Source organism: Cydia amplana, chromosome 9, assembly GCF_948474715.1.
Source record: "Cydia amplana chromosome 9, ilCydAmpl1.1, whole genome shotgun sequence".
Classification (NCBI taxonomy): Eukaryota; Metazoa; Arthropoda; class Insecta; order Lepidoptera; family Tortricidae; genus Cydia; species Cydia amplana.
In genome coordinates this window covers 7,473,588-7,494,635 of record NC_086077.1, presented here as the reverse complement: position 1 = coordinate 7,494,635, position 21,048 = coordinate 7,473,588, and the positions used below count along the sequence as shown (strand labels likewise).

The window sequence follows — 21,048 nt, the reverse complement described above, 5'->3', positions numbered from 1 at the left end:
CGAGGCCTGATTATCATACAGAACGGCCACGCACCGCCCCGCCCCGACTCGCATTACCTCGCCCCGCGACTGGCCGCGACATGAATCTGGCGGACTTCTGGCGTCCTCTCAGTAAAGCGACTTACCTACACATACACAATGACGCGTGTACAGACGTGCCGCGCACACATATATATAAACGCAAATGATTTTTGATGTATGGCGTGTCCGCCCTGTAACATAACATATCCCATAGAAGCTAAATACTTGACGGAAAACTTGGTATGAAAACTGAGCATGGTCCGACTCTATAGATGGTCAACCAAATCTTGTCAGTAAAAAAAGGCGCGAAATTCAAATTTTCTATGGGACGACAGCCCTTCGTGCCTACATTTTTCAAATTTGCCGCCTTTTTCTACTGACAAGATTTGGTTGACCCAGTATAGTTATCTTTACGTTAAAAAAAAGAGAAAATATTCTATTACCGCATTGATAAGTACCTACACAAATTCATCGTCGAACGAATACTATAACCTTTCCGACATTTCTCTCTGGTACTTTGTAAACTGCAGGAATATTTGTTCCAACGTGGTTTGTGAGATGGTGTAGTCCTCCACGTCGTGGTGTTGCCGGCAGCGTTCCATTGTGCCGAACATTTTGGACCAGGCGACGCTTCTGTCGGGCAGGTAGTAAGTTAGCAGGCCTTGGTACTCTTCCCTATAAAACAGGTGAATGAAAGTTTAGTTCATCCCTTTTGCTTAATAAAATACATTGAATATTGAATTAAAAAAAAACAATGGGTTGCACTCCGGGAGTGCAGGCAGAAGTGAAAACTCAATCACTATTGCAAAATGTCTGCAGCACTATGTATAATTGAGGTTAACGTCATCTAGCGTTATTTAGTCGCATTACTTGAAACCCCTAAGGACATCACTGTTAGTACTCGAGTTATATTAATACCAGTTAGAGCGAAACTCACTAGATGGCATTTAAATCAATAAAGAAAAACTCAATGACATTGAAGTAACAGTTTTTCGATCAGGTCACGTGTCCGTCTTACGATCACGTGACACCTCTCGCGAGTTTAACATTTTTTCCCCATCACAAAAAGTGCACAGCGCCGCTAAAGAAGTTTTCACTTCAAAAAAACCATAAGAAATTTCCAGTCGCATGGCGGAATAATTGCAATACTTACATTAGCTTGGGAGCGGTGAAATTGGTCTCTACGTAACGTTTTACTGCAGCAATGCCGCGCGCACCAGCTATCGAGTCCGTACTTTCCTCGTCCATTTTCATTTTTATCGTTAATGTGAATCCTGTAAAAGTGGCAAATAATTAAGGGATACAATTATATAGGGGCCGCGTGCGTTGGAGGGTCTGCCATCTTGTGGCCTGAATCTGAAACTGTACATTGACACTTCACGCCAAAGCAAGTGCTGCCCTCTACAGTTCACGTACGTTTTCTTGTGCATTGTCAGTTCTATCATCTTGGGGGCTACATTGTAAGCTTAAACTTGACATTTACACTTCGCGCCAATAAACAGGGGGCTCCTGTGCTCATGCTGCCGCTTGCAGTTCATGCGCGCTCCCTAGTGGGTTACAAGAAACTAACGCAAAATACAACATTGATCTCTAACTGACAGATGGCGCTGTTATGTCAATGTGTAGGTATATACAGTGTGTAAATCCAATACGGGCGAATATTTAAACGGTGGTTAGCATAGGACCTAAAAAGTATATTGAGATACATTTTACTTAGAAATGCAATGAAAATTTTAACCATACAAAATAATTCGGCCCGCAATGTAATACACCACACGTTACGGGATACGAGCTTTTTAAAGTAACTGTCAACGTTTGTTAGAAGTTACAATAAAAAGCTCGTATCTCGTAATGTCATGTCATCTTCTGTTTCTTAATGTTTGCAGTACATTGCTGCTTGGTACATGTGAAAAAAAATCATTACGGAGTCATATTAAGTGTAACTTTAAAAAACTTCTTAATTAATGATTAGACGGGTAAATTCTTATATCTAGTTTAATTTATTGCCCGTATTGGACTTACACACTGTATATCGACATATAATGAATATCTCATTCGATCCAGCCAATAACATTTACCTTCCGAGAACTTGTTCTTCAAGTGCTGCGGCGTGCCGAGACACTGGAAGTTGCCGTTGACCATGATGGTGAGCCGCGAGCAGAGCGCCTCGCACTCCTCCATGCTGTGTGACGTCAGCACCACGCCGCGCCCCGCGCGCCGCGCGCCGCGAATGGCACGCCATACCTGTCCGACCATAGAATCCACATCAAATAAGTACCTAAGTATAGTTTGTAGCTTTCTAATAGACCCCGAAGGCTAATCCTATTGTCTATAGTTAAGAAAAACCGCTCGTGCCACGTGCCACAACCACCTGCATAAAAAATCGGTACTTCGGTTACTGAGTGCCGGCGAGTCGAACGCTACAGAACCAGTCTAAAATGTGTCATCGAGATGCGTAACAAAGGCGCGTTATCGGAGAGCGCACCTACACTGGTTTTTTGAGCGTTGGACTAGCCCGCGCTCAGGTGCCAAATAGAATAATTAGGACCCTTTTTTTGCAGGTAAGTAGCACGTGCGGTTTTACTGAACAATAGACAATAGGATAAGCCTTCGGGGTCTACTAGAAAGCTACAAACTATACTTATACGTGAAAATCTTAAGTCACAATTACAATCAGCAGCAGTAGTTGTTATGCGGGCCAAAATGCGGGCGGTTCAAAATGATCTTGACGCGACTTTATTGTTAAGAGATTAAGATCGAGCGTGTCAAAGTAATTTAGAACTCCTCGCCCGCTTAGCAACTAGTTACTTGAATGTACATGCCAAGTGACATGATATGATATTTTCATGTCGTTTTAAAATGAGAGCGTAAATTCGGTTTTTAGGCGCGGCCGGCTATGTTCTTAGGACTACGTGCATATAATATGTGCTGGTGAAGTGAATTCACCCGAACTTAAATATTTTAACGAACCTGTCGCTTAGCTGCAGGGTCTACTCCCGTCGTTGGCTCGTCGACGAATACAAGTCGTGTGAATCCAAGCAACGCTATAGCCGTGCTAAGTTTCCGCTTATTGCCTCCCGAATACTGCTCTACCTGTAATTAAGTACATTAATGTTTGATATTGTTTCCGAAATCGTACGTACGAAGCGTACATACCTACTTCCCAGTGCTGGGCCCAAGCTTCCCCTTATACATAAGAGGAATCGGGCTCTACATGCGCGTCTGAATTCGAACCTACCACCTCCGTATCGAAAGTCGAACGTCTGAGCCACAGGCGTCACTTGCAACTAGGGTTGCCAACTATTTTTTAGTGGAATATAGTATTTTCCAGAATAAGGCATCAAAAATATAGTACATTTCAAAAAATATAGTACTTTTAGATAAAATACTAAACATAAGTGTAATATATTATAATATATTTTAGCGTAGTATATATTTTTCCAAAAGTATATAGTACAGAGAGCCAAAATATAGTACAATACTATATAATATAGTACGGTTGGCAACCCTACTTGCAACTCCTCATTTTCCCTAAATATGATTTTTCAGTCGTAGTGTCTTGCGGCCTGCTGACTGGTGGTCGTCGAACAGGAGCTCACATTGACTAAAGGTTCCTTACCCGCTTATCCAGGTGTTTGGTGAAGCCAAGCGAGTCCGCGAGCAGATCTGCGCGCATAGAGGCGTACTGGGTCGGCAGCCCGCGTAGCATGGTAAACAGTTGCAGGGTCTCCCGGCCCGTCATCTCGCCGAAAACCGCGTCAAACTGCGGGCAGTACCCTAAACCAAACGATAACCAACTAATGGCACAAGAAGGCACTCGGATCACCGCATTGGATGTCCAGATCTATTTACAATAAATACTTATTGTTTGAATTTTCTAGCTAGACTATTCCATTCCGATCAACAGACTTTGCATTCATCGACCTGTCCGATGTAAGTTTGTCCTGTTTGATGAGGTGACTGAAATACTATACGTATCTAGTCAGTTTAACTCCGTAGTCTTTCTATAGATCGTCGTACTACGACGATCGATGATTGCTTGGTTGAATCTAAGAGGGTGGCATAATATTGGTAACTATTTTCAATAGTTACCTACCTGTTTGTAATAATTGGGTAAGTAACTAAACGCAAGAGATGCTTTTTTTATAAAAAATACAGTCCATAACTCACCTATATTCTCATGTACAGAATTGATATCTGTTTTTACAGAGTAGCCACTCACGAAGGCGTCTCCACTGGAGATAATTTCGTCGCCCATCAGCATTTTGAAGGTAGTCGTCTTACCAGCGCCGTTCACTCCCAGGAGACCAAATACTTCCCCATCTGCCACCGCTGCAAACAAATTGTAAGTACTTATAATTGCTTCGTGAAAGATTATGTGATATATTTATAAGTACCTACTTAGGTACATGTGCGTTTACTGCACATCAACCGAATAGGTGTCCCACTTACTGAACGAAACCTGATTGACAGCCAGATGCTTCCCGTAATATTTCGATAGCCCCTTTGCCACAAGGCTCTGCTGTGCTAAGTTAGAGTTGCTGATTTGCTCGACGTGTTTCATCTCGGCTACAACGTCGGGGTCCATGGAGCTTTCGTCGAGAGGCGGTGGGGTTTTCGTCCAGTTAAAGATCTGCAGGAAATCATTTATCAAGGTTTAGTAAAACATAACTTTCAACATCAATTAACACATATTCGGAGATTATTTACCTTGTGGTATACATCGTACTCAATAAACATGAGCACGGTCCAAAAGACCACGCCGGAGACCAACATGCAAGTCACATAGCGCAGAATGCCGGGCTCTTCCCACTCGAAAAAGGGGGCGTCGCGTACTGCAATCATTTTATACATAGGGATTTGAACGTGTAGCTGGCCAAAACATGTTACAGGTTAAGTACTATATATAGAGGTGAGTGACGTCACAACTGATGGGAATCCGCACTGATGACTGACAGCAGCGCCCGAGTGGAATTAATAAACCACATGAAGTGTGCGAAATCTAAAATCGACTTGACCTAGTAGTTCGTGTCAGATCAGGGGATTTCGCTTCTTGCAATTCTTGCAAAGCGTAGCTAGTAAGTACAGTAGGAGTACGAGTACTTACCGCAGCAAGTAGTGTAGTTATAATCGCACATGGTCTGCACGGAGCACTCGCCGATGGGCAAAACGGCTGATAGGTAATCACACGCTTGCAAACACGACCATTCCGTCAAGCCTACGTGGCTCAGAAATCTGAAACAATGTTTATCGTTTAAACTATAGTTTACCTTTGCAAGAAATTACATGCTTCATGCGTCTAAATTTACTGCGGTTGGCTCGCACCTTATACGGACAGGAGCACGCGCGAGGCGCACGAACTCCGTGTAAATTCGAGCTAAAGAATCAAGAGGAGAATATCGCTTTTATTTACTATGTCACTAAGACTCCATTCATACTCATGTCATGTCACATGACATGAGCCCATTGAGTAGTCAAGATTTCTCGCTCCATGCTCTGTGTTCTACAACAAAATTAAAGTGGTCTACCAGTTTTGACAAAAGTTTCTGCGAGATCTAACGATCGCTAAGGTTGACTTTTCTAACGGAGTTTAAAGTAAATCGACCTTGTTATCTCATGGCGTTCAAAAGAACCTCAACCGTAGGGTGGTAGACCACATTTTTGGCCGACTGTACCTTATGTTTAGAGGACATTTACGGATAAATTTCGACCCACCACGAAGATCTGAATGTGACCCATCTAACTGATCCAACTCATCAATCATCAACGAGACTGAAGAGCGGTAACCGGCGGGATCTCCGCTAATTTGTAACTGCGCAGAGAGCAGTGCCTCCACAATCAGTGGACCCATCTATTCTGACCTGGGACATGATTCTGTTATACTCACGAGATGGATCTGACGAGACTGTAGAGCGGGAATATCTGCAGTACGTAGTCGAGGATCACCGCCACGTGCTCCGTGTCCAGCTGCGGAGAGAGCAGTGCTTCCACGATTTGTGGACCCATTTGACCTGAAACGAAACCCCAAAACTGTATTGCATCGAGAAAAAGGCAATGCAGAGATAGCATACCAATTGTAATACAAACAACAAATACCATATCTTTAGTTTGTGCTTGTCAGATGGTATCTCTGCATTAGGTTTTCTACCATGCGTCCAAACAATATCAAATTGCACTAACCCAATAACACGTTAATGAAGAACACTGCGACGAAGCCCATCGCAGGCCCGCTGAACAGGAACGACATTAGATAGTGCAGCGGCAGCATGGCGGCGCCGTACACCATGAGAACTAGGTACATGCGACCTGACAATTTTAAACAAATAGTATTATTTGGGTGCTAGACGTAATACAGTTACGAAGGGTACAATGTTGAATGTTTATTTTACAAAGACCAACATTGGAATTTCAACTCTTTCACAATTGAAAGCCATAGTGGGGGTATAGGTACTTATGTCTCTTGTGTTTTTATCTTATGCTAAATTAATTTGTTCAGACCATGCTCTTGGTTTTCTTATTGCAACTAACATAAACCAACACCTACCTAATTCCGAAACCGTGCTGAGACCAATAACCTGGAAGGCTACACAAGAGATGACGATTGTCACAGCGATGATGCAGAACCACGCCCAGTCGAACACCGCGGCGCTGCCCCACATGACGACCGGCTGGATGCCGGCGGCCTTTTGAAGGAGCTTAGCTCGAAGAATGCGTTCCTGTTAGTGCAAAAACTATCATTTAATTATACGTATTGGTGTGCCTGATAAATAATAACATAAATGGCAATAGGCCGGCATTTAAAATGTACAGTTAGGTAATTTCCGCACAGACTTTTGGTCTACCTATGCATAGTTAATAACGTACTTAAATCCTGCATGGATAGGACACGCAAGTAATAAAGGTTGGTAGGTATATCGATCCGCCCACGCTTCATTACATAAGAATTTGTTTGATATTAGCCCTTAGATGATTATTCTTTAGATTACTTTTGAAATAATATACCTAAATGAAAATTGCTGTAATATTATTTACATAAACTACCTTGATATGAAACATAACAAAAACTGCGCTCATAAATGAAAATTGCTTTAATATTATTGTTGCTAAATACCGACTCTTACCTTGATATAGAACATAACAAAAACTGCGCTCACGATGCCAAGACTGCTTGCTATGCCCGACGAAAGTTGCATGGAAAGATATGCAACGTAGGACATCATGTTGCTCTGTAAAAAAAAATATTTTTAATTGCCCATAATTTTCAAATGTAGTAGTAGTAGTAAATCACTTTTAAACACAAAACAAGTAGGTACATAACAAAAAGAGAATACAAAAATGTATACAAAGGCGAACTTATCCCTTGGATCTCTTCCAGCTAATCTTTAAGCAACTGAGAGAGAAAAATAGAAGATGTTATTCAAACAAAGATTTGTACATGGTGCACGTGTGGCGCCCAAATTAGTTTTTGTTTTAACAATTTACTTCACCCAAATTGCCCTTTACACATAGAAAGGAGGCAACAAAAAAACATCATAGATAGAGCTGAAAAGATAAGGAGGAGTTTACCTGATCCACATAATTAACTTCAAGAGGATAGTTGAACACGCTGAGAGTGGCGTTCGGGTCCCAGGCCTTCAGCAGAGCCTGGTGCACGGCGCTCAGCGAGATCGCCACGTCGTGGTACCCGAAGTTGCTAAACCAAGCCGTGGCAGAGTCCTCGTCGAACGTGGCTCCGATCAGCATTCGGCTTCGTAGAAACGCCATTTGCGAGGGCTCATTAGTCTACAAAATGTTCAATAATTTATATTTATCGTAATACTTTGAAGGAGAGGATTAATATTGACATATATCTCAGGACTGGCCTTACGGGCAATAAGAATTAAGAATGGGGCATGAATGGGGCCAGTACAGCGGTGTGACACCGCTAGAACGCGAATGGTTGATGAGTTCGCATCACGTGCGCTATTGGTCGCAACTAGTTGCGTTAGACTGCACGACTGGCTCGAATTCATGAGTGACACCGCTGAACTAGTACCATTTTTAGTGCCCGTAAAGCCCGTCCTGAGATATTCTACGTCAATGGATATAGCACGCATCAGCATAGGGGTGGGTGTCAATGGAGGTTATGTCGACTAGCAACTAAAAGATGACTTGAATTCGCTCTTTCGCATATACATAATTACAACATCCGAAGTGGATTGGGTCATTAGTTTGCCAACCGACGTCTTAAGAAGGTTTAGACTAAGTTCTTACCGAACTTAGTTTGTTATCAGTGGTACTTGGTAGTTTTCTTTTGCTTACCCAGCAGGGACGATAAATATTAAATGGTTCATAAAATTTACCCTATACAAGTAGTAGTCATTGACGGCTTCATTCTCCACGACTGTAATCGTCATAGTTTCAATATCACTCGAACTGAACATATACTCGTATGCGGCCTTGGCGAGTGCACCGAGCGAGTTTTGCGAAGTACCATTGTAAGACAGTACTGTTTCAGTTTCTACAAAGCTGTAAATGTTAACAAGTCAGTAAAAGTAAAATAAATTATCACATTAAGTAAAAGAGTAAAACCAAGTAAGTTATAAAATAATTATTGGGTGCTTTTATATATACTTTACTGTTTTCGTCCACGGCAACGACACGATAAATTGTCACGATAGAGCGGGACTTCAATCTTTTGAGATTGTATACGATCACTTAAAAGTACTATAATATAGTGATTGGTAACGGCATAACGTGAACGATATCGGCCACAATATTAAAAATGTATACACTCGTCAGTTTATAATCTCGCTAGTTAAATTATAAACTGTCGGTAGGGCGATTACAAACTAACCTAACCTACGATCTTATGGTGTCATATACAATCTCAAACATTTAGGTATCGCTCGCTTTATCGCGAGACGGTAAATCGTGTCAATGTCGTGGACGACCACGGTAAAGCATAAAAGCGCCCATTTGCTTAAAAACTTTAAAGATTTACCTACTTTACATAAGCATCGACGTTTATAAATTTGGTTTGTGTCGATTACATTCGATTACCATTAGTACCATTACCAGTACGGATATGATGGTCGTTCTTGTCTACGTGACAGCGTGATAAAACGGTGTCCGTCACTTTCTTTCCCACGGTGTTAAACAGTGACAGTTATTTTATCACGTGGATAAAGATGGATAAAGCTATCCATAATAGGCTGGCTGATAGAGTCAATTCTAGTATGATTCTAGTAATCGTGACTTACCCTTGTTCAAGCGTCAGCGCCCTCTGTATAACTGTTGGCTGCACCGACATGACCCACTGGAGAATCCCAAGCGTCATGTTGATCATAAGCAATGGCACTAGCACCTGCAGAATGATAGATAATGCGTTTATTAACGTGCTATGAAAAGTTCAAATTGTTCCCACGGAGTTTGCAACAAAGCACATAAAATTCCTGTCGTTCATGAAGCAAGCCTGGACTAATGGGGAAAATACCTGTTTGCTTTTCGTGTAAGTTAACGAGGTCTAGTTTTGTCCGTACCTGCATCAGTAGCAGCATCCACGAACGCGACCACACCAGCCACAGCTTAAACCAGACGGCCCAGACGTGTTGCACCCAGAGCCGACACCCACGCAGCATGTCCTGTTCCTTGTCCACTGAAAAACATTGTTGATTTGTCCTACATATACATATCCATTCAAATATTGCAGATATGTGGAAGTCTGTTCTTCACGCTTCACGCTTTCTTCGCGCTTACACAGCTGAACCGAATTCTATTAAATTTGGTATAGAGATAGTTTGCGTCCCGGGAACCTATACTAGTACTATTAGCTATACTAGTTATTATCAAAGAAATAATCCTTCCTGAGACCCAGAAGCAATTATTTAATTTTGAATTTAGAAGCCAATTTAGATTGCGAAATAACGCATGTACAGTCACTTGCAATTTATAATATGTTACTCTTCGAAGACCGCAAACATATGTGACACGCTCTTATAGCACTACAAATAAGATCGTGTCAGATATTTTTGCGGCCTTCGAAGAGTAACATATTATTGCAGATCTGTACAAAAAATTGTACGCGGAAATTTAGGGGGTTATAGGAGTAAAAAGTAGGTATGGAATAAGTAGTATGGAAGTGGGATTTAGAAGTACTAATTCTACGGAGACTTAGTCGCGCCAGAAGCCAAGTCTTCAATGTTTCACGAGCCTAATTATTAAGGATTAATTGATCTGACTCTTACTTTGATCCATTGATAACATATCCATGTCCGCTGTTAGATCGTCAGTTAATCCAGACGTATTAGTTTCCACATCGTCAAAAGCGGTGGGAGCCACATCGGAGCCGACTCTGTAAGGTAAAGCAAATATTATTTTCAAGATGTAATAGGATTATTCCTTCTCTGTAAATTTTCAGGTAGTTTTCTGATAATAAACTAAAACACTGATAATTAAGTCCTACATTAAATAAATTAGGCAGGTAGGTTCTTACCCAGAAATTGATCAAGGCATACTGGAAAGGGAAGGTTTTGTGTGCTTATTTCTGCAGCGTTAATTAAGTAAGGCAATGCATCCTTACTTCCTTAATTGTAATTTACCAAGTACAAAGTAGGTACGTAGTTATACTTACGACATAAAAACATCTTCGAGGGTAGTAGCTGTGAGACCATAGTTTTTAAATTTAACGGTATCGATGTTCCCCTCCAAATCGTTTAGCATTGCCTCAAAGAAATGCGAGTGGTCGTTAGTTAAAGCGTATGTCACTTCGGTCCCTGAAACAAAACTGGTTTATAAGGTACCTACCCGAGAGTTTCCAAATGGACCCTTAAGTATTTAATACTTAACAGTTAGAACAACAGTTAAAACCCCACGTTAAAAACTGCCGCCGAAAAAAATATGTTGTGCAAGAAGAACAACAAACTTTAGGGACTCCCATATCCATAAAATTTGGATTTGAGTATGTATATTACCTAATAATAGGATATATGTAGCCAGCTCATACAGTCATATTGGCTTTGCCCATAAATTTAGCTAAAGGTTAAAATACACCTCGTATTTTGTTAGCATGTTATATAAAAACATAGTGAACAGAAGGAAGGAGTGTACAGGTTTTTAACAGGTCGGCAACGCGCATGTAACACCTCTGGAGTTGCAGGCGTCCTTAGGCTACGGTTACTGCTTACCAGCAGGCGGCCCGTATTCTTGTTTGCCACCGATGTGGTATAGAATAGTACTTATTGATTTACGCACAGGTGTAACATATTGCGTTGTTGTTTGATTTATACAACAGGCCTATCTACAAACTTGTTGTCGATCACGCCTAAGTAGATAATATATGTTAGTTGTAAGTACATTAGATAAAAGTAGATTTATTATTTAATATTTAAAGTACAATCATAAATTTTATAGACAAGTGCAATGGCACCAAACAGTTGTTAGTGAGCTCGGGCCATTTACATACATATTTTTATCAGAAACTGTTACCTACTTAATTAAATGCGAAATTAATTATGCCTGTTACCTCTTCAAGCTTTAACCGCTGAAGCGGCTGAACCGATTTAAGCGTAAATTAACTTCCCAGAGAAAAACCCTGGACACCTGGGTAGGTGTGTTACGAAAAATCATCCTGATAAGCAGATCGTGCTATTATGCTGTCGAATGAATATATCGACCACAACTCTAAAAGAATGAACTCAAATATTACAGCGACTCTTTTGCGCCCAAACAAAACTTGATTACCATCTATATTTTATCTTACCTAGTGCACAAGAGCTCTCATTAACATTGAAAATGTACCTCTATCTTCCTTGATCGTTATTCCCGGTATATGTCGCCCAATGATCTCCGTACAAGATCCAAGTTGGAAGCCTTCCCTTTTGACAACCACCAGCGTGTAGCCCACTCCATAGTGACTTTTGAGGAAGTATGGTGAGCCAACGCATTGTAGACGCCCGCTCGACATTATAGCGACTCTATCTCCAAGTATGTCCGCCTCGTCCATAAAATGAGTTGTGAGGATCATGGACCGCCCTTTTGAAAGAAACATTCAATTAATTTAATAATCGTAATAGATTTTTTCTTTTTACTCAGTAGGTACATAGTCAGACTTAGGATTATAGAGTAGAAGACCACTATTTGTCGTGGCTAACTACTCATAGTTAGTAACTTTGGCGAACTGACCCATTTTCTCTTTTTGTAGTAGATCCCAGAGGGCACGCCGAGACGCTGGGTCCATGCCGGAGGTGGGCTCATCGAGCAGCACCACCCGTGGTGCTCCACTGAGGGCTATACCAACCGATAGTCTCCGCTTCTGTCCTCCGGAGAGTCCGGCCGACTGGAAATCACGCTGTAACAAAATCATACAAGGTACTAATGGCCAGTTATTACAAATCTTCGGATATCGTAAAATTAGGACAGTTAAAATTTTGTTATCAGAATTTTTCAAAATGCATTTGTTTTCAATTCCGTCCCAGGGCATCTCAATCTAACACTGCATTATTTGATTTTGCCAGCTATTTGTGACATGAAATGCCAAAGAACGTGTTGTCCACACACGGAATTAGCTAAGCTGATTTAAGAGATAATAAGACTATGATTATGATTATGAAAGCTATAATTAAAATTCTACGTCTTGCACTGTTATTAATTATTTGCGAATCGACGATAATGATGACTAGGAAACTTTGTGGTGATACATTAATACATTTATGAGAAGTTTGATTTGATTCATTGATCTTTTTTTGAAGAACTTTTTTACAAGCGCCACAGTCTCGTATAGTCAGCATCAATAGTAGTGGATCAGACTACGCGGCAAACAACGCCTTTAACAGCTTGTCAAAAAGAGATATATATGTCTCTATAGGTATGTAGAACAATTAGACTGCAATAGATACTTGGGTACGCGAACTGTAGAGATTTAACCACAGAACACCTAAGGATTTAGCTCTACTTGAATAAGTTATCCACGGTGGCAGATACTTTTGGCGCGTTATTTCATTCGCTAATTGATGCTGACTGTAAGAAAACGTTTGGAAGTATGGCCACAGTTTAATATCGCATTTAGGGGTAAGATAAAATTACCAACCTTCTCATCCAGCTCTAACTTTGTAATCAACGTATCGATATCCTCCTGAAGGTCTTGGCCCGTGAAACCCTTCAGTCTGCCGAAGAATTCCAGGTGTTCCCTGACCGTCAGTTCATTGAACAGTATGTTATGCTGCGGACAAAAGCCGAGGTTGGCGCGGGCAGCCGCTGTTTGCTGGGAGATGTCGTACCCCGCCACCCACACTGATCCGCTAGTTACTTCTGTGTTGCCTGAACATTGGTTAAATCGTCAGTTTACGGTTTCAAAAACAATCTCTGATTTTTATTACGATTGTGAATAACTAATACATTACTTATTTCACTTATTTGTTTATCCGGTGACCTAAAATGCTCGGCTAATAATTAAACCTGTAGGTATCTTTCCGAAATTAAACGTAGACGAGTATGACGTACCTCTAAAGCGTTTAATCATCATTATCAATTATGGGAACGATGAGTCATTGAGCTTATTTATAATCAAGAAATAATATTTTATTAGTGTAGATAATAATAATTACAGCGTCTGATTAAAATTCTAATCCTTAGTGTAGCACGAGTAGGCCGCGACATTAGGTATCTATTGCGAGATGGATTACCCGTTCTTTTCTATAATTAAAAGTTTGAAATAGGTAGACGGGTAGCCTCGCGCGCATACCGATACCGTCGCGGTCCAATCGTACTTAACCTAACTACTATGTTCAAAATAATGGCACGGTACCTATTAAAAATACTATACAAACCCGTTAGCATAGAAATGGTAGTTGATTTTCCGGCGCCATTGTGTCCAAGTAAAACGGTGATTTGTCCATCATATATGTCTAGGCACAAATCATTGACAGCCACGTTTTTCGCGTAAACTTTCGTTAAATTCTGTAAAATAACAAATAGTATTATCTGTATAGGTAAGTATACAGAAAAAAGTATAGATCTGTATTATTGTGTTTATGTAAATACCTACCGTCATTTTAACTCCGATGGTGTGCTCATTGCAAACCTTTTCCATAATGATATCTGGAGTATCTTTATAATCGACTGAAGCGTCAACTGAAATGAAGTATCGAAGTAAGATTAATGAAGCCACTACGTTCTGAAACTCTCTCTGTTGACAAGATTTTCTTAAAAACTCACCTGCCATAATTTTTCTATTTGGCAACCAAAAGCTTTTCTGGAACAGAAAATACCAGGGCTTAGGAGCTGAGTGTGGCCCGGGCAGCACCTGCTCCAAGTACAGGGCAATCAGCATGTACAGCACGCAATCGATCACTAGCATGACCACCACGGTTCCGAACATGAAACGATTTGAATCCAGGTCGGTCACTTCCCAGAATTGACCCCATTGCATGCCTAGAAAAAAATGTTAAATAAACGTGGAGGGTGGAATGTAATAGAAATAGTTATAGCTAATTAATAATTCGCAGTTATTGATAGGTAAAGTAATAATTATCGACATTCCGTTTTATCTGGGTTATTTGTCGATCGATTTTAAAAACTAAACTTAATAATATATACCCTATTGATACTTTCTTCAATAATATATATAGTTATTGTTGACAAAATGATAACAAAACGTATTCATTGCTTTAGTATCGAAATATGTGAGATTTATCGTAAAGTAAAGCACATACATTATCTTCTAAAGTTGTTAGAAAATAATAGGTTTGTACTAAGTTTTTTCTACGGATGCCTAATAGATGCAAAAATATCCGAAAACTTAATTTGGGCTTTCGAGGTGACTTCATTTTTTTACAATTAACATACCTAATAAAAATCAGCCAATCTAAGGGCCTTATTTAATGAAAAGCACCACCCCCTATTTCCAACGTTTTCTTTAGAAATCAATACAAACCTCCACCATTCTCTTTAGCAAGTATAAGCTGGAATCCAAACGCCATGGCGGTGTTGATGCTGAGGCAGAAGACCGCTTGCACAGCCGATGAGACCTGAACGTCCATTAGTAGCACAAAAGCCGGTATGTACGTCAGGAACCAGATCACTCCAGAGAATAAGGCTGCTGTGCTACCTAAAATACAAAAGGTATCGTAAATCAATTATAGGTACCTACCTGATACAACCGTTTGTATAGTAGGTACCAATTTAATATTTCGGTGACACACATTGTGAGTAGAGTAATATCAATTGAATTAGTATTATATTGTTAAAAGATTAAAATACTGAATGTGTTTAAAACCTATTTTATATCCGGGTATTACGCGAATTATATGTCGGTAGATGCGATTATAACGATATAAAATAAAAAACAAGTGCATTTGCAACTTTACACACTCGAAGTATTTTCGAATAAAAACTTATTAGTGCCGAAACAATACAAGAAAGCTTCACTTACTACACTTTTGCAATAGTAGCAAATCTAAGTAGTTCTGTCCAAATAAACTTACCTTTAGAGAAGAACCCGCTGATCATAAAACAAAAGAATATCGTGCAGGCAAAGTACAACAGTAAGAAGAAGAGAAGCACTGACCATGGTGTATTGGTAAACACAGCATAATCGCTAAAACCATCTTCGTTCGTAAACCAGTTTATCTATAAAATGTTAGGATATTAATATAGGGTAATAATGCCAGACTAAACTTATCCCATAGCATAATATTGAAAATCATGATGACCATTATGCTTAGGAATACTACAAACGAATGACACAAAAGCATTAGCATATTAATCATGCTGTAGGTACTCACGGATACAGCACAATTTTCCGGTTCATACGGGATTGACCTGCTACGGGCTACGCCGTAGCACTTCGTAGCAAAGCTACGTAACGTCTTCGAAGGGTTAATTAATACTTATTACGCCAAAAACCAATTTAAGCACGTACAGAATAGAAGGCGTATTCTAATTATAATAATTAGATGTATTATGAATATGATCATACTAGCTTTTGCCCGCTGCTTCGCACGCGCAGGAGAGTTTTTTTTTTTTATGAAATTTGAAAAATCCTTTCTTAGTGGACCCCTAGACTTTATAAGGAACCTACTTGCCTGGACTTTTTAGTCCCAGCGGTTTGGGCTGTGCGTTGATTTAAGTCAGTCAGTCAGGTCTTTCACGTTTATATATTTTGACGACCGGTCTGGCCTAGTGGGTAGTGACCCTGCCTGTGAAGCCGCGGTCCTGGGTTCGAATCCCAGTAAGGGCATTTATTTGTGCGATGAGCACAGATATTTGTTCCTGAGTCATGGTTGTTTTCTATGTATTTAAGTATTTGTATATTTTATATATCGTTGTCTAAGTACCCACAACACAAGCCTAGAGCTTACCGTGGGGCTTAGTCAATTTGTGTAAAATGTCCTCTAATATTTATTTATATATAGATTTATATATAAATAAATATTAGAGGATATTTATCCGGATCAAATTCATAACCTGTTATAACAATCTGAATACGCCTCCTGGCAAGCTACACTAATATATAGTACGTATATTCATATTTCTTTTTATGCCATATCTTACAAAATTATCATTATCTCACCTTAACTAGAATCACAACTAGAATCGCTATGATCAGGAGAAAAATAAATTGTTTAAAAAACCACGCTGTCCAGTGTAACCAAGTGGGAAGCCCCATAATCTTCATCGTTTCCTAAAATACAAAATTGCTGCAATTACTTATACTACGAGGGCTGTTTGATAAGTACCCGTTTATGAAAAAAATAATCAGTTGTTTTTGTTTATATGCATTTATTTTTCTTCATAGTCTCCTTTTAACTCTATACACTTGTTCCACCTATATTCAAGCTTCAATAAACCATCCAAAAAGTATGATTTCGGAAAGTCATTAAAATTGGCCTCTGTGGCGGCAATGACTTCGTCATTTGATCCAAATCGCTTACCACCGAGCCATTTTTTCAGGTTGGGAAACAAAAATAAATCGCATGGGGTCAAATCTGGAGAATACGGGGGGTAAGGCAATAGGGCGTAGCGTAATTGTGTTAATTTAGCCATCACAACTCTAGACGAATGAGCTGGTGCGTTGTCGTGATGAGACAGTACTTTTTTATTTTTTAACCCAGTCCTTCAACCCAGCGTCAAATTCATCCAATAAATTGGCATAGTACTGCCCTGTTATCGTTTTCCCCTTTTCTAAGAACTCAATATGTATAATACCCTGCGAATCCCAATAAACGGTCGCCATGACCTTTCCAGCCGATGGAACGATTTTTGCTATCTTTCGCGCAGGTTCACCCGGTAAAATCCACTGCTTCGACTGCCCTTTCATTTCCGGGGGGTAGTGGTGACCCACGTTTCGTCTACGGTCACGAAACGACGCAGAAACTCCTTCGGGTTACGTTTGAACACGGCCAAACACTGCTCCGAAGTAGTCAGTCGGTTCCGTTTTTGCTCCTCCGTGAGTAAACGCGGCACCCACCTCGCCGATACTGTCTTCATACCCAATTTTTCTTCTAATATGTTTTGTACCCGCTCGATTGGAACATTTACAGCATCAACGATTTCTCGAAGTTCAATTCGGCGGTCGGCTAAAACGATATTTTCAATTTTCTTAACCATATCGTCTGTAGTCACCTCAATTGGGCGGCCTGGGCGATCCTCATCAAAGACGGTTGTTCTCCCCCGCTTAAACTCGTTAAACCAGTATCTGACGGTTGTCATAGAAGGAGCACATTCATGGTAAACCGCTTGCATTCTTACTTTTATTTCATCACATGTTTTTCCTTCCAAAAACAAGAATCTAATTACAGACCGATACTGCTCTTTCTCCATTTTCACAATTTTAAGTTCACGCTTTCACTGAATCGCTGTCAAATGAGAAAAAAACAAAAGAATGCTGTTTTTTTTTAAATTTTCCCACCTCTGAAAAATGGCTTAAAACGATTGTATACATATTTTCGGCCCGTGATATTAATACATTTGGAAAACGGGTACTTATCAAACAGCCCTCGTATATCGGCGTGTCTCACTCCGCGATTTCGTCGCTTTGCTACAGGTAGCTAAAAAGTACATCCGTTTGGCTCCAATTTTGGGGAAAGCCATAAGCCGCGCGTGGCGCTGTCGCCACCTAGCGGCCATATCTGTGCTGATCGTAACAGACGCGTTTTGTTAGAGAGTGAGTCTTCTGTACTTAGTAAAGTGTCATTCAATAGAACTTGCGAACTATGTAAACAAAAGTTACTAGTAAATTGACATTCAGTGTCAATTTTAGTATGGCAGTTTGTTTACATAGTTAGCAAGTTCTATTGAATGACATTTTACCTACTATTATTTATTCTGTGACTATATAAAAATATAAGAATCTTGGTGGCCGACAATCGCAAAAATAATTCATTTAACGATTAAACGTCCTCGTCTTAATTTTTTTTTAAACGAGTGTGGCGAGGGGTGGGGGGGGGGTGGAAAATACGCTTGAAAACTTCAACGAAGGGCGCTAAAACCCGATTTCGCTCTACCCTGATCAAGGGCTCGGGCCGGCACTGCCTACACCTACAGATCGATGCTTTTCAATGCAATTCATGAATTTGTGAAATGGCCAGCCAGATCAAAGGACCTGATCCTTCTTCTCTTCTTTATATATTAAGAATAGCCACTTTACAATTTGGCTACGACATAAATAATACGTACAAGTATTGAACTAGCAATCTGTAGGCCTATTTCTAGATTAATACCTACACTGTATAAATAATAAATATATATCGTTTTAGTAGGTAGATTAGTGTTTGAATTTATCTTTGATAGATAAACAACGAATTTATCTTTGTAAGGTAAATAAATATTTATAAATGTAGGTATAATGAAACATAATGGTACGAGTAATTGGACTGAAAATCTACATCTACAAAAACAAGATGGGATAATTTCTCGTTTATGTGGGTACCTACGTTGTAAGTTTTACACATTTCACGGCCTTACGGAACTATGTCAGCGTAAAGGTTTAATTAAAGCTTTACCTTAAGTTGCAGTTCCTTTTCAACAGTGACGGCGCGAACGATGTTTACTGCAGTGTAGCTAAAGCTGATCATTATGAACATCGGCATCAGGAACTGCAAAGCTTCTACGGCCAAATCCAGCACGTAAGGAGGGTGGGGATATCTCTGTATAGCCACGCTGAAGTTGGAAAAGTCCTGTTGAGTGACTTCAGCTACAAGCTCCATCGATATTAAATGCTGAATCGCTATGAACATTTCGTTGACGTATCCTAAAAGATAAGAAGAATATGGTTAGATAAGATACGTAAATAGCTAGTTCAATGCCATCAATGCTCTTCCTATACCTACCAAATTAATGAAGAACTGTAAAATTGCAATCACTAGCGAAGCCAGGGCATTATCCTAGAGATAAATGAAATAGGTACGATGTGCATCACCTGGATTATTGCCACCTTCCCAAGAATACGGGTTCCTCGGGCCGGGAATTTGAAAAGATGGAAACGTCATGTCGGTGTGCCACGACTGTGACCCTCGCGAGTAAAACGCAAACTGCCTCGGTCTCTCCGGGAATCTCAAGGAATATCGTAAGTTACTGCTGAGCTGGGTGGCGCCTGCGGAAAATATAATGATGATGAATGAGTACATTTTCTAGAGATGTTAATTTCATTCTTTGGTAAAAAGTAATATATAATATTAGAACTATCTTTTGAACAAAGTTTACGAACCAGTAAGCTCATCATCAAACTCCACCCCTGCTATAACATGCCTTGTTACTTCTTCTGACGAATACAGGCTTCTCAAACTCTCACTGCTATTATAAGCATACACTCTTAACCCAACGATTCTATCAATAATCTCAGTAATAAGTGTTCCATTAATATTAATTTCTGATAAATCTGGTAATTCTAGATCGGGTGGTATCATGTCAGCATAGTCCGGATATTGATCTAGTATAATCTGTATCAGGCCTTGTAGGTTTCGAGTTATTAATTTAGTAGTCGCCCTTCTCATCACTCTTTCGAGGACGGGGCTCTCAGGCGAGTATGCGATGGACAACTGACTGAAATTCATGCCTGCGCTGAAAATAAAACTTGTAGTTGTGATGTTTGTTTAGAGAAGTTGGTATCCGATCTTAAATGATACGTAATATAAATTATTGCATTCACAGATTGCAACTGAACAATATATTACAATCTCGATCAATTCTCGAACGCCCCTTGGGCAATCGGTTAGGTACCTATACTTATGTAACTATGTATGTGCCTACTAGTGGAAAGTAGGATTTAATTGTAATCCAGAACCAACTAGTATGGAATCCCTAAACTAAATAATTAATTTTGGAAGATTCCATACAATTTGGATCCGGATTGCAAACCGGCTCGAGAAAGAGTGCGTTTATTTTAGGATTGATTTTACTCTAAGTAGATAATTAGATATTTCAATTAAATTAAAGTGACTTACAGAACACTTAACGAATAATTCAATGTGTGCGCAGGTAATGCCGGGTAGGTCATAACGCTTTCTACGGTGGGTTCGATCTCCGAGCGCAGGATGAGTACCAGCGCCAGGGTCAACACGGGCAGTAAGACCTCAACGCAGGTCTGGACGCGGTGCCGCCACTGCTGCAGGAAGTTCTTCCACATCAGCAGGCGAAACTTGGTGCCGGCGCCGGTGACGCGCGCTTTGCTCCGTCCCTTCATTGCTCACTGAACAGGTAACATCAGCAAATGATGGATTATGAATGAATCAAGGCGCAGCAGCGCCGCATCAGGAGCCCTTATTATGTGACGTGATTTTCGCCCAAATAAAGAGATGAGGTAGTTTTTTCTCCCCATTTGTTATTATTCGGTTTTTTTTATATCTAGGTACTTATTAGGCACCGACCACTACATTTATATAATTAAATAATTATGCTCTTTGACCACTACTAGGTAATTTAGACACTTGATAACTTTCAAAATTAACTGTCACAATTTGAGGTGGCAAAATAGGTTTCACGTTTAATGCCATCACCACACAGTTAAATTGAGCTAAACACGCAGTCAGCAGTCACTCACTCGCGAACCAC

The 21,048-nt window shown here is 40.1% G+C and overlaps 1 protein-coding gene across 2 annotated transcripts; it reads right to left on the bottom strand.

The window, feature by feature from the left end:
- Positions 1–465: 465 nt before the first annotated feature.
- On the bottom strand, positions 466–20,777 carry LOC134651053 (phospholipid-transporting ATPase ABCA3-like). Of its 2 annotated transcripts, XM_063506036.1 has the most exons (32): positions 20,442–20,773; positions 19,706–20,058; positions 19,418–19,591; positions 19,002–19,249; positions 16,571–16,681; positions 15,483–15,627; positions 14,933–15,106; positions 14,215–14,430; positions 14,045–14,130; positions 13,827–13,956; positions 13,088–13,317; positions 12,184–12,349; positions 11,800–12,033; positions 10,634–10,775; positions 10,248–10,354; positions 9,543–9,658; positions 9,264–9,367; positions 8,364–8,529; positions 7,588–7,803; positions 7,143–7,247; positions 6,566–6,737; positions 6,202–6,327; positions 5,909–6,032; positions 5,129–5,256; positions 4,732–4,856; positions 4,474–4,654; positions 4,192–4,353; positions 3,641–3,798; positions 2,992–3,114; positions 2,100–2,265; positions 1,175–1,295; positions 466–696 (listed from the first exon to the last, which is right to left on the bottom strand). In XM_063506036.1, exons 1-32 carry the CDS (start codon positions 20,678–20,680, stop codon positions 507–509), a joined length of 5,238 nt encoding a protein of 1,745 aa, XP_063362106.1. In that variant the 5' UTR covers positions 20,681–20,773; the 3' UTR covers positions 466–506. The 2 variants fall into 2 exon arrangements, with proteins under 2 accessions (XP_063362106.1, XP_063362105.1); XM_063506035.1 differs by having other exon boundaries at positions 14,045–14,430; positions 20,442–20,777.
- Between the last annotated feature and the right edge of the window lie 271 nt (positions 20,778–21,048).